This window comes from Mustela lutreola, chromosome 8 (genome assembly GCF_030435805.1).
Source record: "Mustela lutreola isolate mMusLut2 chromosome 8, mMusLut2.pri, whole genome shotgun sequence".
Lineage (NCBI taxonomy): Eukaryota > Metazoa > Chordata > Mammalia > Carnivora > Mustelidae > Mustela > Mustela lutreola.
Window position 1 is genome coordinate 43,136,550 of NC_081297.1, and position 19,229 is coordinate 43,155,778.

General features: G+C 48.9%; 1 protein-coding gene across 2 annotated transcripts in view; it reads right to left on the minus strand.

The window, feature by feature from the left end:
- Nucleotides 1-12,394: 12,394 nt before the first annotated feature.
- WNT5B (Wnt family member 5B) overlaps nt 12,395-19,229 on the minus strand; it is a 107,757-nt gene continuing 100,922 nt past the window's right edge. For both annotated transcript variants that reach the window (XM_059184413.1, XM_059184412.1), the window contains exons 4-5: nt 18,309-18,601; nt 12,395-13,818 (exon numbers count right to left, since the gene is read on the minus strand). In XM_059184413.1, the coding sequence (XP_059040396.1) occupies nt 13,360-13,818; nt 18,309-18,601 (752 nt within the window). In that variant the 3' untranslated portion in view covers nt 12,395-13,359. The remainder of the gene's footprint in view (nt 13,819-18,308; nt 18,602-19,229) is intronic.

Below are 19,229 nucleotides of genomic sequence, written 5' to 3' on the forward strand. Positions count from 1 at the left end.
GTCTGCTTCAGAAAATGCCTTCCGAGTTCTAATCCGAGATCCCGGGAATCTCCTTCCCTCATCACAGTCCTTCTAGGGTTTTGTGACTGCCCAGGCATGGTGTAGAAGCCAAAGAGAAGACGGAGCTAGGAGTGGGGTGACCAGAGAAGGGGGAAGGCAGAGTAAATTTCAAAATTCCTTTGAGCCTCTGCTGTGATAACCCTACTTCCCTTCTGCTCCTAGTCCAGGTTCTTTGGCCCTTTTGAAGTTTCATAAGGTCTTTGTGAGAAACAATGGTATGAAACAATGGTAAACACACTGTAGCTCTAAAAAGTGGCTCCCTTTGAAAGAGGAGTGGAATTTTTCACTGGATTTTTAGTTTTCGCTTTTTTTGAAATTTTAGTTGATAAATTTTCGCTTATTTTTCAGTTAAGAACCCTTTCAGGAAAGGCCATGATTGACACAGGAAAGAATGGTGGATTTCCAACTATACCAAGACCAAACTAGATTCAGGTTAGACTCCTTGAATTTGGAGTTGCGCTACAATTGAGTGATGATTCCCAAGATCTTATACGTCATAATCCTGTATTTCTTAAAAATCATGTTTTCTTTGCTCTTGCCTCAATACAGGCTCAACACATCCATACCAATATCTCTCTCTTTCAAAGGATTATAGGGCACCTGCTTGGCTCAGTTGGCTAAGCGTCTGCCTTCTGCTCTGGTCATGATCCCAGGGTGGTGGCATCAAGTCTGGTGTTGGGCTTCTTGCTCAGTGGGGAGCCTGCTTCTCCCTTTCCTTCTGCTGCTCCCCCTACTTTGCTCTCTCTTTCTCTCTCAAATAAATAAAGTTTTTAGGGGTCCCTGGGTGGCTCAGTGGGTTAAAGCCTCTGCCTTCAGCTCAGGTCATGATCCCAGGGTCCTGAGATGGAGCCCCACATTGGGCTCTCTGCCCAGCAGGGAACCTGCGTTCCCCACCCCACCCCCACCCCACCCCTGCCTCTCTGCCTACTTGTGACCTCTTTCTGTTAAATAAATAAATAAGTGATCTAAAATAAATAAATAAAATTTAAAAATAAAGTCTTAAAAAAAGGATTATATTTTACAAAAGGCTTTCACATCCATTATCTTATTTGAAGTTAAAGATATTATTATCCCTGTTTCATTGCTAGGGAAACTGCGAGATCACTTAGCTCGTTGCTTGGGAAGCCAGGTCCTCTGCACCCAAATTCGTGCCCTACCTAATGGTTTTTAGAGGTTGGTTAATTCCCCTGGGAGGCAGGACTTCCAGAGTCCTGTAGCTAAACTGAGTCTCTGGAGTATGTCTGGTTTTCTCCCTGTCCCCCAAAACATCTAAATGCCTCTTCTTTTCCAGAATTTCTCTAGGGAATGAAATCTATAATTCTCAGTTACCTGTCCTGGTGACAAACAGCCTCTGTCTGATTAGAAAGACATCCTTTATATCCACCTTGATTCTTTCCGTTACCAAAAGAAAAAAGTTTGGTTTGCCAAGAAAGTGTTTTTTTACTACTCTGTTGGGAAAACACAATAGGGGGCTGAGAAAACCGGGACTGGCCTGCGAGGGGGTCCATTCACCACCATGGACAGCACAACTGAAGCAGTAATTAACACAAGAATGGATTGTGTACCTTTTTAATTGTCCACATTTTCAATATTACTTCCACATCTTCTGTGGCAGCTATACCTTACAAAGCCCCCAGGGATGGGTAGAGCTGGCCAAGAGCCAGGAAGCCAGGTCACAGCTGGAAGCGTGACGTGTTATTACTGTTCAAGCTTCTGATTCTGATCTACCACAGAGCTGACTAGAATTCTGGTCTCTGGCCCTGGGACTAAAACACCAGGTCTCTGTGCCCATCTAAGGGTCATGTTGACTTTATAGGTTACCCAGGTTTTTCCTGGGGTCAGTTCTTAATTTTAGTGCCTAGCCGCGGTGCAGGACTGCTGAAGGCAGAAACAGAGATGCTCTCTCCTGAGGACTTGGTTAGAGAACATGAAACCCCAGCTGGCTTCTACCTGTGGGTCCTGGGGCAGAGGCCCCGGCTGTGCGCTTGGCCCTGCTCTGGCCTGCGTGGGAATGGCCACGTTAAGAGGTTTCTCCTGAGCCCTTCTGTCTCGGGCCTGCCCGAATCCACACGGAGGCTGCACCGACCCAAACAATCTGAGGGCCACATAGCCTGACACCCGCTGTGTCTCGAGCATCTCTCCACAGCCAGAAGGGCCGGCTGACCTCGGGGGAGATTAGAAATGGTTTCAGGAGGTTACACTCGCACATCTTATCATGTAGGAGGATTTGGGGACGGACTGTACTATTTGTAGTCTCCTGGGAGATTCTAATCCAAGATGGTTTGCCAGGCCCTCTCCCAGGTCACTCTTGAGTGTGTGGATGTGATGATTTGATTCGATGATTTGCTCTGGGTTCCCATCCTCAGACCTCTAACATCCCGATGCCTTGGTCATGCTTCTTCTAAGCCCACCTGTTCCTGCAAACAGCCATCTCACTGCAGGGAAAGCTGGATGTGGTCAGACTGCAGTAACCAAGCCGCAATTCCCAAAATCTTGCAGCAGAACCAAATCACCCAAGGTGTCTTTTTAAAACTCAGGTTCCCAGACCCCTCCCCATATTCACTCAGCAGCATTCCAGTTCTGGGTCCTGGGAGTCTGAGTTTTCCATTCAGCCAGACTGAAGGCTGACAGTGAGGAACTAGTGCCTAGTGTGCCCTCCTTAGCAGCACCACTGAAAGGGGAACACAGCCCCTAATCTAACCATTTCCATACCCTAGATAGAGCATTGCTGCACACCGGACTCATTCTGAGCTCTGCTCACGCCCATTTCACGCTTCCTCCCCCCGTCTTGCTCTGACCTGGGCTCCTGTCTCTCAACAGCTGGAGAATGGGGAGTTCCAAGAGCTCCTCCCTCCACAGCACTCTCCCACTCTTGTTCTGAGCCCAGAAACCCTGGTAAACCACTCCCTCAAGCACACCTGGGAAGTGGGAGTGAGAAGAGCTCCGTGTTCTCACTTGGCATGAAAACACAGGCCTGCGCATCCTGCTCTCTGTCCCCATAGTGCCTCTGACCCCATGCGGGTTCCATGCCTTGACTGGTCTGGCGGTACCAGCAGCAAAGCCAAGTGCCAAGGCTGTACTGAGTTTGGGGAGCGGGCCTTTCAATGGCTGAAAATGTCCTGTAATTTAAAAGTATTCTTTTTTTTTTTTTAAGGATTTTATTTATTTTTTTTGACAGAGATCACAAGTAGGTAGAGAGGCAGGCAGAGAGAGGGGGGGGGAAGCAGGCTCACTGCGGAGCAGAGAGCCCGTTGCGATGCAGGGCTCGATCCCAGGACCCTGAGATCATGACCTGAGCCAAAGGCAAAGGCTTTAACCCATTGAGCCACTCAGGTGCCCCAAAAGCATTCTTTATAAAAAGGAAGAGGGGGCCGCCTGGGTGGCTCATTTGGTTAAGCGTCTGCCTTTGGCTCAGGTCATGATCTCAGGGTCCCGAGATCGAGATCGAGCCCCACATTGGGCTCCCTGCTCCATGGGGAGGGAACCTCTTCTCCCTTTCCCTCTGCTGCTACCCCTGCTTGTGCTCACTCTTTCTCTCAAATAAATAAAATCTTTTTTTTTTAATAATTTTTTTAAAATAATTTCAGGTTGTCTCCTTTTCTTCCAATAGAAATTACTTCTTTGTGATGAAGACGAACCGGCTATAAGAGCACATTAGGAGAGGAAGTTCAGAAGCTCAGTCCATGTTTTTGTCTGTTTGCTGGCAGACATTTTCAGAGCACTTGTGAATTATGAAGAGCACTATTATTCAAAACCTCAGACTCCTAATACCTGGGGGAGGCGATGGAAAGGGAAAGGGAGTTTCCCTTTGTATAAATTCGGGGGAAGCAGGAGAGTAGAGAGCGGCCATTCTCTGCCGCTGGGAGCCTCTGGGGCCCCTTCCTGAGGGCTGGCCAGATTTCCACCCTCCCGGTAGGGAAAGGACATTTCTGCCAGGAGACTTGGCTGCTTACTGACTGGAAAGGAAATTCCTGGAGAGAGACTTCACTGCTCCAAGGCTTTTCAGACACAAGGGAATCCTGGTAACAAAGGATGGAAGGATCCTGGGGAAGGCAGAAAAGCTGACCTTCCGGTCCCACCAGCTCAGGCCATCTCCTCAGAAGGATGAGATGCTGCTCTGGCCCTGGGGGATGAAGGCCAAGCCCAGGGTTTGACTCATTAAGCCAGGGAACTGTGTGGCTCCCTTTCTTGCTCTCGGTCTCCCACCAGCCCGTTCCCACTGTTTCTTCTGCTCCCCGATCCTTATAAGTCCAGGAGGGGAGAGCCATGGGCACTTGCCCCCTTGCCCTCAGACTTCTCCCTAATAATTGAAAGGAAGGGTATTCTTTCTTTTTAAGCACCACATTAAGGCTGGGACAGTTCATCCTCTCCCTCTTAGCACCTGGGCCCTCGACACCTGAAACCTACCCATCACGCATCTGGCGGCTCATTCATCTTGCTGCGTCCTGCCAGCCTGGTGTCTTCTCCGAGGGCCAGAATGTCTTGCCTAGCCTGAGGACTTAGTTTCATTGCCTGAACAAATTAAGATTTTCAGAGGAACCAAAATAAAACAAAAGCCAGGGCATCTTGGCTGGTTCAGTTGGTACAGCATGCCACTCTTGATCCCCAAGTCCTGAGTTCAAGCCTCAGGTTGGGGGTGGAGCTTACTTTTTTTTTTTTTTTTTTTTTTTTTTTTTTTTTTTTTTTTTTGACAGGCAGAGATCACAAGTACGAGGAGATGCAGGCAGAGAGAGAGGAGGAAGAAGGCTCTCTGCTGAGCAGAGAGCCCGATGGGGGGCTCCATCCCAGGATCCTGGGATCATGACCTGAGCCGAAGGCAGAGGCTTTAACCCACTGAGCCACCCAGGTGCCCCTGGAGCTTACTTTAAAAAAGCCAACTCTTGTGTATAATGACCCCACCAGGAGGCGGCTCTATAATTCATACTGTGAGCCGCCTTGTTGGTTGCATTGTCCTAGGCGTGTAACCCCCCAAATCCAACAGTATATAGTTTTCTCCTGCTTCAACACGTCCGTCAATATATTCTCGTCATTTTGTGTCTGATTTTCTGTCATCGGCCCTGTATGCCTTGTTCTTTTACTATATTTTTCTTTTTAAGATTTTATATATTTTTTAAAAGATTTAATTTATTTATATGACAGAGAGATCACAAGTAGGCAGAGAGGCAGGCAGAGAGAGGGAGGAAGCAGGCTCCCTGCTGAGCAGAGCCCGATGGGGGGCTCCATTCCAGGACCTTGAGATCATGACCTGACCTGAAAGCAGAGGCTTAACCCACTGAGCTACTCAGGTGTCCCACTTTTATATTTTTAACTAAACTCTACATCCAACATGGGGCTTGAACTCACAACGCCGAGATTGAGAGTCCTGTGCTCCCCCAGCTGAGCCAGCCAGGTGCCCCTGTCCCCATACTGTAGATTTGAGATCACAAAGTTCTCTCTGCAGTGTGCCCCATCAAAAGAAATTTCCTCAGTCACTCTTCTCATTTAAAATTCATGGTGGCCAGATGGGGAAGATTACTGCACACACCATGAGACTTAGAAGGAAATGGGCATCTCTTGTTTCGGGTGACTCGATGCTATAATTACCTAGAAATCCACTGAGGAACCAGAAAGAGCTCGGGTGTCAGCCTCAATTATCAGCTGTGTGAGTCAAATGATGTGACTTAGCCTCTCTGAGTCTTCGTTTTCCCATTTGTTACGTGTGGGTAATAATGCCTAGCCTACAGAGGTCCTGAGAGAATTGCATATAATGTATGACAAGCTGCTGGAATACAATAAGTACTTGGTAATTGGTAGCTATAATTATTTCCCACCTCTCTGATGATAACCCTCAAGCATGCAAAGTATTTGGCTGCATTGACACTAGTTAGGAACAGGGAAGAAACCACAGCTAAACACATGCCTGGAATGCAGCCACTTCCTGGCCCGCACTCCTTTGTCATCGCTCATATTCTGTGGCCCAGCTGAGCCGGACTAGGCACTGTTCTCACCGTTTCCTTTGATTGCCCCCCCCCCCACCTTCCCCCAGGGTTGCTGGATTTTTGTAATCTCACGGTTTCCTTGACTGTGCTACCTTTACACTCCATCTTTTTTTTTTTTTTTTAATTTTATTTATTTATTTGACAGACAGAGATCACAAATAGGCAGAGAGGCACGCAGAGAGAGAGGAGGACGCAGGCTCCCCGCTGAGCAGAGAGCCCGATGTGGGGCTCCATCCCAGGACCCTGGGATCATGACCTAAGCCCAAGGAAGAGGCTTTATCCCACTGAGCCACCCAGGCGCCCCACACTCCATCTTTTAAAAAAATAAGTAAAATAACATCTAGCTCTTCCCAAAATCCTCCAAACGAAAAATCTAAAACTCAGCTTTGCTGCAGTTCAGATTCTGTTTCTGCCCTCTGCTCTAGGACCCCACGGCCCAAACGCTGAGCGAAGGCGTGAGCCACAAAGACGTGTGGCCAGAACTGATAGAACAGCGACACCGTGTGGCCAGCAGGAGGCAGCCCAGCCGCCTGAGCCCAAAGTCCTCCCGCAGGCGAGGAAGCCGTTAGATCCGCCAGTTAGAACCCAAAAGGAGGAAGGAAACACAGCACTTTGCAAACGTGAGAAGAATTGCTTCCTACCTGACATATGTGTCGGCCCTGCCCCAGCTTAAGATCTGAAGGCTGGATGGCGCGTGCTCTCAGAGCAAAAAGGACAGAAGAAGGCTAGACACAGGACATGTGTAAAGTCTCAAATGTTTGCTGTGTCACTCCTTTCGGGGGCTGTGGAAGATTTACAGAAAAATCTTGCAATCCTTAGTCCTCTCAGGTGTTTTTTTTTTTGGCATGTACTCAGACCTCAAAGAACTGGGAAAAGGATGAAAGAAGCGATTGCCACCACGGACTTACCGGGTCAGAGGGAAGGTATCTCTAAATCATGAGCAGGAATGACAGTATAAAATAACCATATAAAAAATGGCTACATCTGTGGGATGGCATGTCAGCCAGAGGTTGTCACAGAGTCTGGTCTAGTCATCTGCTTCCTAGCAATTTCATCCTAGTAGTGATTTGGGGAACTGGAGCCTTTTCACAGTGTTGGGCTCCTGTTTTTACCTCTTGGAGAAGAGTTTCAGGACTTGTCCCATAATCAGGCATTTTCACAGAGAGAAGACTCTTCATGAGCATTTCCACGGTGAATGCTTAGGTATTTCCATGCACAGCGGGAGGTAGATTACGTGTTGTCTGATCTAACCATCAGCAGAGAAATTGGAGAGAGCAGAGCAGCTTTCCCTATTCTTTGTTTTGTTTTAGATATAATTTATTTATTTGACAGACAGAGATCACAGGCAGGCAGAGAGGCAAGCAGGGGTGGGGGAGAGCAGGTTCCCTGCTGAACAGAGAGCCCGAAGAGGGTCATGATCCCAGGAAGGCAGAGGCTTTAACCCACTGAGCCACCCAGGCACCACTCCCTGTTTTGATACTTTCTTAAACCCTTCCACTTCATTGACTTGATTCCCCCATCAGGTCACCGAATGGCAGAGGGAGTCCTGGCCCGAGAGGCCCCTGCCTGGGAATTTGGCACAGGGGTGAATAAAGATTTGGAGTCACTTTCCACTTTCCAGATTTGGAGTCACTCCAGCTGGAGCTGGAGTCTGTTACCTCGGATGCCGTGGGCGGCCAAGTTTCTCGCCATGAGGAGCAGAGGAAGCGGGTCTGCAGAGAAGAAGGAGGAGGAGGGAGAGAGAGCCTAAGGGGTCTGCCTTCAGCTCCCAAAGACTCTGGAGTCACTAAGACTGTCCTGGAGCCTTATAACTGCCTCTTTCCCCTGAAGCTGATTCAAGCTGATTTCTGTTGCTTACAACTTTGGAAGAATAAACTAACAGTGGCCTGGGCAGTTTATCTTATCCCTCAATGTCCTTCACCTGTTCAGTAAAAATCATCATTCATTCATTCATTCATTCACTCAGCAAATATTTACTGAATGCTTTCTCTGAGCGAGGCACTCTTCAAGGTTCTAGGAGACACAGCTGGAAACAGATTTTGAAAAATCCTCTATGAAACTTCCTCTCTACTCAGATGGTCTCTGGAAATAATGTAAGTATATGAGGAAAGGTCATAAACTTAAGGTCGAGTGCCAGGAGAAGGGCCTGTTGACCCAAAACACAGAATACAAGCCCCAAGTCTTAGAGAATTTACTGGAGGGAGAGGGCCACTTTAAACAATACCCCTTCCTTTTGGCTTTATAATAAAATTGGATTAAAAAGGTGTACCCTGGGGGCGCCTGGGTGGCTCAGTAGTTTAAAGCCTCTGCCTTCGGCTCAGGTCAGGATCTCAGGGTCCTGGGATCGAGGCCCGCATGGGGCTCTCTGCTCAGTAGGGAGCCTGCTTCCCCCTCTCTCTCTGCCTCTCTGCCTACTTGTGATTTCTGTCTGTCAAATAAATAAATAAAATCTTTTTTTTTTTTTTAAATAAATAAAATCTTAAAAAAAAAAAAAAAAAGGTGTACCCTGGGGCACCTGGGTGGCTCAGTCAGTTGGTCCTCCAACTCTTGGTTTCTGCTCAGATTATCAGGATCATGAGATCAAGCCGATCTCACCATTAGGCTGCCTCCTCAGCTGGGAGTCTGCTTTCCCTCTTTCTCTCCCTCTGCCCCTCCCCCTGCTGGGCTAGCTCTTTCTCTAAGGTAGATAAATACATTTTTAAAAAATGGACACCTGGCTGGTTCAGTTGGTTAAGCGACTGCCTTCAGCTCAAGTCATGATCCTGGAGTCCCGAGATCGAGCCCCACATCTGACCCTCTTCCATCTCATGCTCTCTCTCTCTCAAATAAATAAATAAAATCTTAAAAATAAATAAATAAGGGGCGCCTGGGTGGCTCAGTGGGTTAAAGCCTCTGCCTTCGGCTCAGGTCATGATTCCAGGGTCCTGGGATGGACCCCCGCATTGGGCTCTCTGCTCGGCGAGGAGCCTGCTTCCCCCTCTCTCTCTGCCTGCCCCTCTGCCTATTTGTGATCTCTGTCTGTCAAATAAATAAATAAAATCTTTAAAAATATTAATAGTAAGATAAATCTTAAAAAAAAAAAGTTTATCCTTTCCAAAGCATCTTTTCTTTTATAGGTCCCTTCTGATGCTTCACTGATTTCTGATGTTTCATGAGAGACCCCACCCCGAGGCAAACTTCTGTCTTCCCAGATACTGTGGTTTCCTACCTGCTCCGGCTGCAGACAGCTTCCATCTATTTTCAGTTATCGTGGGGAGCAGTAGATAATACACATAAGTGACACATTAAATTCACAGATAATTTTAAAATCTAATTTTAGCCCCTCCTTTTCCCACTCCGTTATTTATCAAAACTACTTAGGAGGCCCAAATGAACTGATTTGGTTTTATCTTCCGTTGCTGCCTCTGGTAGAGTTGCAAATGAACAGATTGAAGACCAAAAGGCAGACAGCAGGAGGGAGAAGGCTAAGAATGTGGATAATCTACAGGATGAATGCCCAAACCATCTAGAAAATTAGCTGTTCGAGGAGCTGAGGCTCAGTCTTCATGTTGCCTAATGCCTGACCCTCACATCTAGGCAAAACCTTCCTCCTTACGGGTGAATTACCCATCAATCTTATGTAAAACCAGGAATTAAATTACTTAGTGTTTTGCTGTAAATACAGTGCAGGGATTCCAGAATGATAACTACCAAGAATTTTAGCAAGCAAGAAGGGCTCAGGTGGCCCTTCTCAGCTTCCCCACATTTCTTCCAGAGCTAGGAAGGCTGTCATGGCTAGCCAACTAGAGCACAAGGACCTCCAGTAAAAAGGCACCGTCCACATTCTGCAGCATCTCAGCCACAGTGATTTTTTTTTTTACAGCTTCCTTGCCTCAAGTGCCTCCCCATCTCCCCTCCAGAGTTGACCAGAAACATCCATTCCTGCATGCATGGGTGTGTAGGAGCTTGCACGCACACCCCCACACACCCACCCGCAGACACGCACGCACACACTCAAGTCCTCCCAAGATACATGTGACCAGTGTCAGTGGGGTCTGGCTATGCGTCAGAGCCCGTTTTAAGACGGAAATGACTATTTTCTTCCACCGTCTCGGGATCGTGTGGCTCTCTGCCCAAGCAGGAGGTTTCTTTTTTGATAAAGGACTGCAGCTGATGTCTTGCTAGCTTCTAGAACTCCAGTGGGTGACAAAGCTGAAGGGAGACACCAGGCAGGGAGGAATAAACGCGGTAAGTTTTGTTTTTCACCTTTGCCGAGCATAGAGAGCAGCTGACCAGGAACTGAATTCTCCAGATTAGGGTTTCGAATCCAAATCCTTGGGAGACTTTCATTAGAGTGCCTTTATGAACAGAGGGCTGCCCTCACCTTAAGCCTGGGACTGCTTTCTTACCCTCCTATTGAAATGGAGGCAGTCAGACATAACTTCCTCCTAATTTTATCTTGAAGACAAGATAGCTAAGTGAGTATTACCTTACTCTTATTTGTAACACATCTGTAGGTTTCCCCCTACTAGTTCTGGGCAGAGGAGGGAGGTGGAACATCCCAGGACAAACTAGTTCTGCTCTGGGCCAGAATGCCCTTTCCCCTCAATAGAAAGGATTCCTAGGATGGCTAGGATTTCTTGCTCAAGGCATTATATCCAATGCAGTGATCCTTCAGTAAGATGACGTGTCGATCACAATATATTTCATGTTCTAGAAAAATCCTGCACAGGGCAGCCAGATGCCTCTCTCCCTGCAGCTCAACCTGACCAGCAAAGGAGTCCCTCAGGGCCTTTTTAAAGATTTTGACAGTTGCCCTAGCTCGACCCCAGACCAACTGGATGCAAATTGCTGATGTTGGAGACTAGGACTCTGCATTTTTGCAGTGTGGTTTCTGAGCAGATGCTCACTGTCCTGGGTGGGTCTTCAGATTTTCCAGCCACATTCCTACAGACTACTGGTCACATCACAGACAACTGCCAGCTCACCAGGGCTTAACACGCATGTAACCGTAACTTCATGCCAATCTATTTGGACGAGTCAATCTTTCCTAACTGTGGTGGTCAGCGGTTGCAACAGTCACACTGGTGTTTGAACACATGACTTGCTCCCTAGGTCAGAAAGAAAATATTTAATGTTTACTCCATCCCCTCACCATGACTCTGTAGGAAGACCTCAACCTAACGGAGGTCATACTTCTCCTTTTGTGAACGTGAAATTCACTTTCTTTGGACCAGTCACTCATGGCTAATTTCCTGAAGTTTCTAAAGAGGAACTGGATTTTGGCTCTTGAGCACTTGGAGCACCTGACATAAGGTAACCCTCCAGGAGTGATGACAGTAACGTGAGAAAGGGCAGGAGTGCCAGCCAGTGTCCCAAACCCTTATGGTTATTGGTGGATCTGCATGACCAAGTTCATTTGGCTGAATGCCAGCTAATGAAATCAAGGACGTGGTTTGGATCTTTTATAGGCCAGTTGAGTTCATCACTTTCTTTCATGAACTGTTTATCTTGAAAATGTCAGCCAAAGGATTCTGAGTATTAGCGTGAGGAATAGGGTGAAACAACCCGAGGCCTGAGGTTCTTTGGTGACAAGTCAGGAGGCTCTTCTCTAGGCCCTAAAGACACAAGTGGTACACATGAACCCGCTTCTGATTCAGACAGAATCTCTTTGAGATTTTTTTGCAATATAATTTGCTCATTATAACCCAAGTGGACTCCTGAATTCCATTATTTCTCCAGAATTAAAACTTCTCTGGAACGAAACCGGTGTCTTTATGGGGTGACTCCCTGGGTCCCCTGTAGGCTGGTCACTCTTGTGCACCTGGACCCATGTGTCCCAGGAACTACTTCCTCCCTTTCTAGAATGTAACATCTCCCTTCGTGGGTCATCCTCTGTCTTCTTCTTTCTCCTGGCTCCAGATTCTGGAGTCTGAGACTGGACATGGCAACAGAGACAAGGTTGCAGAGAGGGTCCCATTACCTGTGTTCTACCAAGGACCCAGCGAACAAACCAGGAGTGGCCGGGGGTGGGGTGGAATGGGAGTAGGATGAGAGAAGAAGGGAAGGTCAACATGACGTTTAAATTGAAATCTCTGAATTCCTTTGTTCCTAAGAGTAATAGTAATAGCTAGCATTTATGAGGATTTAAGTTTGGGCTGGTCCTTGGGGAGAGTGCTTAACTGCTTTCCCTTATTCAATTCTCCTATTACTCTGTCTCTGTCTCCAACCACCAGACTAGAGCCCTGCAAAGTTTCCATTTCCTTACCCTCTTCCACATGCACACACCATGTACCAGGGCTCCAAGGATCAGATCAAAAAGAAAAGGAGACTCATGAAAGATGACTGTGTGTCCAAAGAAGGAAAGGGAGAGAAACTCCAGTGAAGGGTCTTTAATGTCAGAGAGAAACTGTACATCTGGGGCAGAGATGAAAAGAGCATGCCGGCCAGCCGAGCCTGACCTGGCCACACATCCTGTCGCTCAGGGAGCCTCCCCCGGGGTGGAGGAAGTGACAGCAGCAGCATCGCGTTTCCTCTCCCTGTGGGAGCACAGTGCAACATTCGCTCGGTCCAGTTACACTCCTGGCTCTCTGCGGCTCAGGCACAAACATTCAGTTCATCTCTCTCCCAACATGTCAGGCCAATCGAACCCCTTTCCCCTCGGTGTGGGAACGGGTGGCAGGACCTCGTGAACTGTGGAGGGTGGGTGATTCTCGCTAGACAGGCCTGGGAATCTGTGGAGGTGCAGGTCCCTCTGTGGTCACCTGTCAGGGATGACATCAGACCTCAGCTCATTCCCGTTAACTGTGGATTCTGCCAGGACATGCCCGAGTGAAAGGGTAAGAAAACACCTGCCCTCTTCCGGAACCAGTCAGTATTCCGGACAAGACCCTGAAGATGGGAGGGTATAAGCAGAGTTCCTGCCGCCTTGCACAGGGTCTCCTGGCCCAGTGACAGGGGTCACAGGGTGGTCATCCAGCCGGCAAAGGCTCCAGACTTCCAGACAAAATCATCTTCTCCATCCAACCGCCACTTGTTTCCTGAAGGCCATGGTGGATAGACAGTGACTAGTCCCATGTCCCTACATCCTGAGAGTCCCCGCAAGAGGGAGCAGAGGAGAGCCCCCGGCCCCACACCCACTGGGAGTAGAGAACCAAGCACAGCGCAATCCTCAAACACCTCCAGCGTTTCTTAAATAAGCTTCTCCTTTCCATTTTCTTCTCTTAATTATTTATCATCCATCCCTTTATTTATACAAATATAAAATAGATTTATATAGATTTATATAATATAAACTTTGTGAGGCAGATTGGCGAAGCGGCCGGAAGAGCACCCCCACCGGCTATTTACAGACGTACTGGTCGACGACCTCCGTGCACTTCTTGCACTTGACGTAGCAGCACCAGTGGAACTTGCAGTGGCAACGCTCCGTCTGCACGCTCTTGAACTGGTCGTAGCCGCGGCCGCAGCACATGAGCTCGCAGCCGTCCATGCCCTCTGACGTCTTGTTGCACAGGCGGCCCTGCGTTCCCAGCGAGCCCGTGGTCTCGTTGCGCAGGCAGTAGTCCGGGCTGGGGTCCACGTAGACCAGGTCCTCCGCGGTGGGCTGGTTGAAGCGGCTGTTGACCAGCTCTAGCTTGCCTTTGCGGGTGATGCGCATGGCGGCCGCGCTGTCGTACTTCTCCTTCAGCTGGTCCCCCACCTTTCGGAACTCGGCCAGCTGCAGCCAGCACGTCTTGAGGCTGCAGGAGCCCGAGACGCCGTGGCATTTGCAGGCCACGTCTGCCATCTTGTACACAGCCTGAGGGGGGGCAGAAAGAAGGCGATCAGGAGGAGGAGCGGGGGTAGGGGGGTGAGGAGGTGGGGATGGTAGGAGGGTGGCTGGGGGCACCCAGAGGCCAAACACGGAAGGGGCTGGGAGGGGCAGAAGAGTTGTTTCTCAAATGTACAGAAAGATCTTTCCAGGAAGCTTGATTACCCAGATAAAAAGCAGATAAAAGGAGCACCGAAAAACGCGGGGGAGGCAATGTCCATGTCTGATCGGCTCCAAGGACCATGGCATTTGGTGCCCTTGCCCTTCCTACTTTGTTCATGTCTTATTACTTCAATTTGTTATGATACATGTGTCATTTTCACAATCGGAGGGAAAAAGGGATATTTCTATCTTGAACCAAGCCTCAAACAAACAAATACAAACCAACAAACCGTGTCCAGATGTTGCATGAGATGGAGTACAGTCAGGGGCTACAATAAAAAATCCAGCTGTACTACCAGCCTGTGACAGAAACTGCATGGTGGTGACTGGCCAAAAGCTGTCCGTGACTGCGCCAAATCCCCTAAGAACTTAACGGCCCTCTTTTCTGTGTTAACATTTGGCCATTAACTCCCCGGAGTCACAGGGACCTCAGCGCAGACCACACGGGGCTGTTGAACAAGACCATTTCCTTGTGCCCAGCACCCCCTGGAGAGGTTGAGCAGGGAAGAAGAAGAGTGGAGCCCTGGGCCGGGCAAGAGTGGGTCGCTGGGCCCACCAACAGGGGTGATTCATCTGAAAACAAACCCTTCTTGAAGCCACTGAACCACAACAACGTGGAGTGGATTTGAACTTGGGTTATCCCAAATCAAAATTTTTTTAAAAAAGCAAGAGTCGACCAGAATGCTGCTTACAAAGTGCTTTTCAATGAAAAGCACCCTGATGCATTGTGTCCGACGGCCCTGGCAGCAGGCCCGGGCGTACAGATGGTGGGATAAAAATGCAAGCCCGCTGCAGAACATTTTCTTATGCCACAGCCATTGTCACCGACTGAGTCGGGACTCCTTTTTCAAGGGCTTCTCTTGGTTTTCTTTTCAAGAGTCCCCAGATTGTGTCTTTATTCAGCACTGTGCAGACACCACTGCAGGTGCAAGAAATAGCTTCACCATCATTAGCTCATATCACTATTGTCAAAACTCTTCCTAATTTTTTTTTTTTTTCTGGTGTGGAATTATCCCTACTGTTGTGTGCTGGAGAAACTGAAGCTCTAGAGAGGCTCAATATTCTGTTCAGGGCCACCCAGAAGGGAGTCAGAATGACTAGCCCTTTTGCACTCCAGTCTTGAGGCTTAAAAACGGCTTAGGGGAAAGAAGGATGGAGGCTCCTCCCCAAGGTTAAAGGCACCAGTACTGGGCTGGCAGCTCCAGGCCCACGGCATAAAGGAACCAACACTCCATTCCAATAGGCACTTCAAAGACGGGGTCTGCAATTACCCTGTTCTGGCACAAATCCCCCCCAGTCTGAGCTGGGGCCTGACATTCCTCTGGAAATGGTCCTTGGTTTAGAGAGGGAGGTCAGGCATCTGGTGCTGCTGGAAGCAGGAAACATTAAGGGCCTAAAACTGTGTACCCTGCCACTAAGTGACCAAGGGGACAGGATAAGCATCTCTATTGGGAGCCAACAATTAGGGAGATTTGAGGAAGGAGAGCTAAAGAGGACACCACAGAGGAAAAACAGGAGCTTTTGTAAAACAAATCGGAGAGGAAAGAGTGTCACAGAGGGATCTTCAGTAAGGAGACATTCATTCCACCCCGCCTCTATGAAGGACACTGTAACAGTCATATTCTTAAATATTTACTCTTGATCATGTAGAGAAGCTCCTCTGACAGGAGAAGGCAGAAAAATAAATCCCAATTTTTAGCCTTTCCTGCCAACTGGAAAAGCAATAAAAGCAAAATTTAAAAACATTTTCTTAGTTCTGCATCTTGCCTCCTGACAAAGCCCTAAGTCCCTCTTCTGCGCTGTCTAATGGTGTGACTGAGCTTTGTAACTGATAGGAATGTCATGAGGATTAGACAGCTTTTATCTGGAAAATGCTTAAGCCCTTGAGTGACAAGGCAGTATCAACCAACCCTCTGGCCATCAATGTCTAAAATGGGGTTACTAGAGCCTCTCAAAGGCCAAGAGAAATTTCCTGCAAAGTATGCTCCAGATTTACTCTGTGGCCAAGATGTCAGATCCTAGATATTCCATTAGGGGGAAAAAAAAAAAATGGCTGGGGCGCCTGACTGGCTCAGTCGGTGGAGCGTGCGACCCTTGATCTCGGGGCCGGGAGTTTGAGCCTCGTGTTGGGTGCAGAGATGACTTAAAAATAAAACCTTTAACTGGTTGTAAAATACAAATCCAGGGAATTTTCAATTCCTGCCCCCATTTTCATCTTTCCTACGGAATTTTTTTGTGTAGGTGTGAGGAGGTGGGAGGTGAGCACCTGGGCCTCAGATGGTGATTGATGGCGGAGGCCTGCTTCTTGGAGAGCGGATAAAAAATAAAGAGGGACAGGAATTCCCAACCTGGTGCAGACAGAAGCAAAGGGAGAGATAAAGGCTGTGGAAGAGGTGTGGAGACTGGGGGAAGGGGGCCCAAAGGCAGGGAGACAGACAGAGGAAGACGGGGAAGGTGTGTAAGTGAGAAACAAGGCAGATGGAAGGAAGGTTGGCCAAGATAAGGGCCAGAACAAACAAACAAACAATTAAGGGCAATAAAACGAGGAGCCAGCAGAAGTGAGGTCAAGACTGTGACTGAAATGGAGCCCAGATTAGGATGAAGGCCTAGTCACCTCAGCATCTGCCACAACGCCCCAAGGAGAGCTCAGAGCAGAGACAGGAAACAGCCTTCCATGAATTTGACCTCTTCCTAGGTGGCACCGTGGGACCTTTGCTCTGATTTGCACGCGCCCACCCACCCACCCGCGTAAAGCACAGTGAGAGTGCTGCCAAGAGCCATAAACGGAATCCCTGTAGCTGAGGGAGCTATAGCCAGTGGGAGGAGGCGAAGGAGGCCGTACCTCAAAAGGTAGCAATTAACCTCCCTCAGTTCAGAAGCAGAGACTACTCATGATGGGGGATGGGAAGGATTTTAGGGAATAGGTGGTATTTGAACCGGGATCTTAAAAAATGGATAGAGTTTGGGCAGTCGGGAGATAAAGTGAAGATCTTAACCTTTTTTTTTTTTTTTTTTAACCAGGCTCTCACACGGTTAGATCCCCAAAGCCTGGCATGCAGGCTGCCAAACAGAGAGTAAGTCATGGGGGAAAGAAGTGGCCCCACAGATGTCCTCAGAGTGGAAGGTCATCTAAGACAGTGCTGTTCTCTGTGCCCTGGTTCGAACCAGAGCAACAACCAGAACTCACGACCCCATGGATTCACACTACCCCTCACACACACCTCTAGCCTTTGGAGATGGGCTCTGAAAGGAAGGCTCTGGGCAAATGAACTCTAATTTCAATGGGACATCCCACTACTGATGAGACAAGTTTCCACAAGCGTGTCACATTCTACCAACCCAACATGACAGGTCCCCAGTCCATGAGAAGCTGTTTCAATTCCATTTATTTGGTACGTGTTCCTAAGAAACAGAAGTCGATTTTTTAAAAATTGGTAAATACTTTTTTAGAAATATATCCATATCCTGTCACTGAATCACCAACATGAACTTTCTGAATTGATTTCTTCCCAGGAAACCGCTAGTCTCATTGTTTCTCATTAGTTCTTTGGTCTCGCGACAGTATCTTGCCTGGGCCCCAGAGCCAGCTGGCTTGACACAGACCTGAAGGAAGACAACACGCCCAGAAAGAAGCCTGTGTGGTTTCCTGAGAGGTCTGTGCCCCCCACCCCTGGCCCTGAGCCGGGAGTGACTCGTACCACCCAGCACTCAGACCTCATGCCTCTCTGTAGAGGAGACCCTGAGGCACCCACCTGCCTCCTGCACGGCCCTCTGGTGTCGAAGTGTGTCTGCCATTAGCGTGGACACGTGCTTTAGGATCAGGCCTCTGGATGGGCACGACACCAGCTCTTAAATGTCAACTCTGCTTTCCCCTGTGTCTCTCACAAATCATAAACCCTAGGCTGGGTCTCATGGCCTCAACTTCCAACTGTCCTATCTGCTTGACAAGAACTCTACTTTGAGCGCCTGAAATCTGATGACAAGTCTGCTCCTAAGGGCTCTAGGGAGCCCAGCTGGGGAATGGAGCCTTGTGAAATGGATCGGGTCGGCAATGTGGGCTATCTCTCATGCTCTCTTTCTCTCTCAAATAAATAAATGAAATCTTAAAAAAAAAAAAAAAAAAAAAAAAGTAGGCATCCCATAATCCTGGAGGTAAGATTCCCTGTGTCAGGACGACCCCCTTCCTCATGGCCAGGCCAGGGTCCCAGCTCAGCCCAGGAGCAACGGGTTAGCTAGCGTGTGTGTGTGCACGCGTGCGCATGCATGCGTGTGAGTGTGTGCACGTGTGCGTGTGGAGGTGGGAGAGCTCCTCTTACCCTCCGCCCCGCCTCGTTGTTCTGCAGGTTCATGAGAACCCGGCCCTGCTCCTCCGACCCCTTGGCGAAGTTCTTCTCCCGCTCACGAGCATCCACAAACTCCTTGGCAAAGCGGTAGCCGTACTCCACATTGTCCCCGCAGCCGCCCCACAGCCAGTCCCGGGGAAGGTCCTTGGGCCTCGCTGTCCGGCTGCAGCCGCAGGTGGAGAGCTCGCCCTCCCTGCAAGCCCGGCTGATGGCGTTCACCACCCCCGCAGCGCTCACTGCGTAGGTGAAGGCAGTCTCCCGGCTCCCTGCAAGAGAAGGCGGGAGAGGGGGTGAGGGATGCCAGCTCCCTAAGCAGGCCCTTTCCTTCCTTCCACCTTTCCTGGCCCCAGCACCACTGCCCCGCCTCTCACACTCCCAGGAGGGAAACAATATCAGGAGAAGCATCTTTCACATCCCATGGCTCTAGTGGTTAGGAACTCCTCTTGATAATGAGCAGAAATTTGTCTCCTCTACCCTGCGAGCTCACACACTAGAATGAATCCCTCCAGCCCCCGCCCACACTAACATCCATTCCAGGGAAGGTTACATGGCAGGTAGATTCCGAGGAGGCAGACCTAAATGGAGGGGAGAGTGGGCATTAAGGAGTTTATGGGACATGTGGGACGAACAGAATGAGCCAGAGTAGAAATCATGGGACCAATAGCAGGAGTCTGTATCCTAGCAAAAATGCAGGTCACCATTTCTCACCACTTGATGGTCCACACATCTGTCTTTTTTATTGTTGCCATTATCTAGCTAGACAGTGGTGGAGACAAGGAGGAGAAGTGAGCCGGAATTACAATGTCCAGCATCATCCACACTGTATCGCTCTGCCTTCCCCTCCTGACTCAAGAGCACCGGGAAACCACAGCTACAGGATACTAGGCACGATCC